This window comes from Protobothrops mucrosquamatus, unplaced genomic scaffold (genome assembly GCF_001527695.2).
Source record: "Protobothrops mucrosquamatus isolate PMUCROS unplaced genomic scaffold, P.Mucros_1.0 scaffold7325, whole genome shotgun sequence".
In the NCBI taxonomy this organism is placed as follows: domain Eukaryota; kingdom Metazoa; phylum Chordata; class Lepidosauria; order Squamata; family Viperidae; genus Protobothrops; species Protobothrops mucrosquamatus.
Genome location: NW_015393127.1, coordinates 1 through 3527, shown reverse-complemented (window position 1 = coordinate 3527; position 3527 = coordinate 1). Strand labels below are relative to the sequence as shown.

Here is a 3527-nt window from a genome sequence, read left to right as displayed (position 1 = left end):
CTTAGTAAATTCTTGTCGTGATTTCATATTGAGATTTCCCCCAAGTCCTCTTATCAGGCTAATTATAAATTGTCCACGTTCAATACATCCATGAAGATGGGACAACCCATTCATCACAGTTCCAACCAAACTTGTTTCTATCACATAGTCATTCTGTAAAATAGATAATCCAATAAGTATTCCAACAGGAGGATTTTAATAAAGACCTTTTAGCAGAAATAAAATACGAACTCTTATTTTTACTATTTATTATCATTCTCAATGATTATCATTATCATTATCACAATTATTATCATTATCATATCAATAATTATTATAACAGTGATCTTAAGAAGTAACATATATACTATTTCTGCTATTTTTAAATATTTCTTTTGATGTATGCATAACAGCTATACACTTGTATCTTGGTACCCATTGGTAATTCGTTCTGGAATACATGACAATTATTAAAACCAACAAGTACTGAAAAAAACATGTGACTTACCACATGACTTGCTATTTCGACCAGAAGAAATAGCGAGTCACGAGGTAGCCAATGTCAGCAAGTTCTTCCCTGCGCATCAACTACTGGGAGAAAGACAAGGGCCAGGAAAAGATTTCTGCTTCAAAACACATCAAATATTGAATTCAACAAGTTTTGAAGCATTAGAGTGCAGAGGTATGACTATAATTTATTCCCTCAGCAAGATCCAATCCTGCTTAGTTTCTGAACATAGACATCGTGGCTACCTGCTGCCACCTGCTGATCATAAAGCGTCATTAATAAGCTGGCATTTTGCAGGTACAGATAAACTATTGCAAAGATACAAACAAAACAAAAAATGAATGAGGAAGAAATCTAGTTCAATTAGAAAAAACAGTCAACTAGAAGATGTTAAGATAAATAGTAGAAAAAGTACAACTCACCTGCCTTAGTACCCAATTTAAAGCTTTCTCAAAATAATCTCCAATCCAATTTTCAAGATTATGTCTGCATTCTTCAGGTTGGTTTCTCAACCAAGATCTGATCAGTGAATTAAGATCAGTATCTTCATCACTAGAATGAAATATAGTTCAATTAAAGCAACACATTCTGAACAATTGGGATATAAATATTTTGTAGTAAATGGCTCTCATTCATAAGTATTACAACAAAATTAAATGCACACCCACTGGGAAGTATATTCTATAAAACTTATTCCCAGATAACACAGTCAGCAAGCAAGCAAACAAGAAATAGATGGAAAATATAAGTAAAAGGTAAAAATACCTAAATGAGTAAAGCAAAATGAAAAAGGAGTAGAACAGTGGTGGCAAACCTATGGCACGCGCGCCAGAGGCAGTACTCAGAGCCCTCTCTGTGGGCACACGCACGTACCATCACCCCAGCCCTGCCTCCCCCCATGGCCCCCTCACCAGCAGCCCCCCTGGAGGAGTTGCCCCCAGGTGCAGCCCACGCGGAGCAGCGCAGCCAAGGACATGGCAGCCTGGCAGCAGGGACAAGACTCCACCCTCACGCCCCATCGCGCGCAGATGATGCTGCGGGGCACGGGCAGAGGCCGTGGCCGCCATGGCGTTGCAGGGCCTCTTGGGGGTCGTGGAGGTGGTGGGTGGCCCTTTGGGCGGGGGCTGGGGCGGTTTTTCAGCACTCGGTCTCTAAAAGGTTTGCCATCACTGGACTAGAATATCCACAGCACTTCTATCTGGACTTCTCTGCCTACCATATCTTTTTTCCCAGCTTTTTAGACAGATTTCCTGAAAGTCTACTTCTATAGGCTACGTCAAGCAATGCTTTCTTTTGGATTTACAATACCTATAGACTAATATAATAAATTGGCCTTTACAATTTGTCCAGATTCCATGGTTTGTTGAGTTAAATATGTTTAACTCTATAGATACTATTTCAGTGGATATAAATTTGTGGTTAAAAGTTTTATTACTGATCTAGTTCAAATATCTAGGAAGGACCTGTTGAGATTCCCCACCCCTTGTTGAGAGATTCAGTAGATGTGGACCCGATAGGCCTTCTAATGGTGTCTCCTGTCTTATGTTGGCAACCCCCAATACACCTTGCTTTTGGCAAGTAAGCTGAATTGGAAATGTTCTTTTGGCTGATAGCTCTGTTTGGAAAGTTTTGGATACTGAGCCCTAGTGGTGCACAGTTACAATGCAGTATTGCAGTAAACTCTGCCCATATCCTGGAGTTCAATCCTGACAGGAGCTCAAGGTTGATGCAGCCTTCCATCTTTCCGAGGTCTGTAAAATGAGGATCCAGATGTTCGGGGCAATATGCTGACATTGTAAACTGTTCAGAAAGTGTTATAAAGAACTATGGAGCAGTATATAAGTTTAAGTGTTATTGCTATACTTAGTGAATTGTTACTATTTTTAATCATTTTGTTGGTTGTATTATATTTTGAATTGCTATATATGTTCAGAATCTGTATGGATTGAGGCATCTTATAAACATTTTAAAGAAAAAAAGAAAAATAAATAAGAATACAATTTCAACAGTATGGTAATCGTAACAAAGTTTTGTATTAAACTGTTCTGAGTTACCTAAGGAAAATCATTCCCATGCGAGATATTGTGGCAGGAGAAGCACAGCTCAAGTCATGAGTTTCAAAAAGAAAGTTAACATTTGGACCAAACTGAATTCTTTCTCCACTAGGCATAGTAAGCAGTCGATTATCATCAAGGACAGAATTCAGAGATTCGATCCATTCAGGGTCTATGTCACCATCACAGATTATCCATGAAGTAACATCTGTTTACAATGCATAATAAAACATTCCAAGTTTATTGAAATTGCTAGCAGTTTTTCAGAATCAATTCAAATTCCCTTTACTCTCATGGAATGTATATATATATATATAAGTAAGAAGGGAATAATCTCTGTTTCTTACATTTTAAGTTATATGAATGGAACATTTAATAAATAAATAATACATAAAATCAGATTGCTATATTCTACACAAGTGCCTAAAATTCAAATAAATTCTTATTGATCATTAGGGTTTACCTTGTAAACCAATGAGATGATTTATTGATCTTCTATAATGTAACACCAGTAATTTAATAAACAATGATATTATTAGCAATTTTAATCTGATAACTTTGTGCAAATAAATATGTTATTGTAATAAAGACAAAGTGTACATATGCTACAACAATTAGCTTGGTATTTTTTGTTTATATATATATATATATATATATATACATACATACATACATACATACATACATACATACATACATACATACATACATACTAAACCTGAAAGCTATGCATGTTTAACTTGGGAAAAAAAATCTAATTAAAGCTATTTCTGCATACATTCACATATACCGTATTTATTGGCGTATAACACGCACTTTTTCCCCCTGAAAATAGGGGGCAAATGATGTGTGCGTGTTATACGCCGATATACGGCCAGCCCGGGTAAATTCGGCCATATTCTTCAATACGGGCCGGCCCCAGCAGTTCCCCTCTCCTCTTTGTGTGTGTGTGTGTGTTTGTCTCTCTCTCTCTCAATTCTCCCCCA

The 3527-nt window shown here is 36.9% G+C and overlaps 1 protein-coding gene across 1 annotated transcript in view; it reads right to left on the bottom strand.

The window, feature by feature from the left end:
- The window catches only part of LOC107300525 (cytoplasmic dynein 2 heavy chain 1), a gene marked incomplete at both ends in the record, with an annotated part of 12888 nt that extends 10139 nt beyond the window's left edge, over positions 1 to 2749 (bottom strand). Inside the window, 3 exons of the mRNA XM_029287015.1 lie at positions 1 to 153; positions 910 to 1039; positions 2542 to 2749. The exon at positions 1 to 153 is cut by the window's left edge and continues 1 nt beyond it. Of these exons, the coding sequence (XP_029142848.1) occupies positions 1 to 153; positions 910 to 1039; positions 2542 to 2749 (491 nt within the window). The remainder of the gene's footprint in view (positions 154 to 909; positions 1040 to 2541) is intronic.
- Between the last annotated feature and the right edge of the window lie 778 nt (positions 2750 to 3527).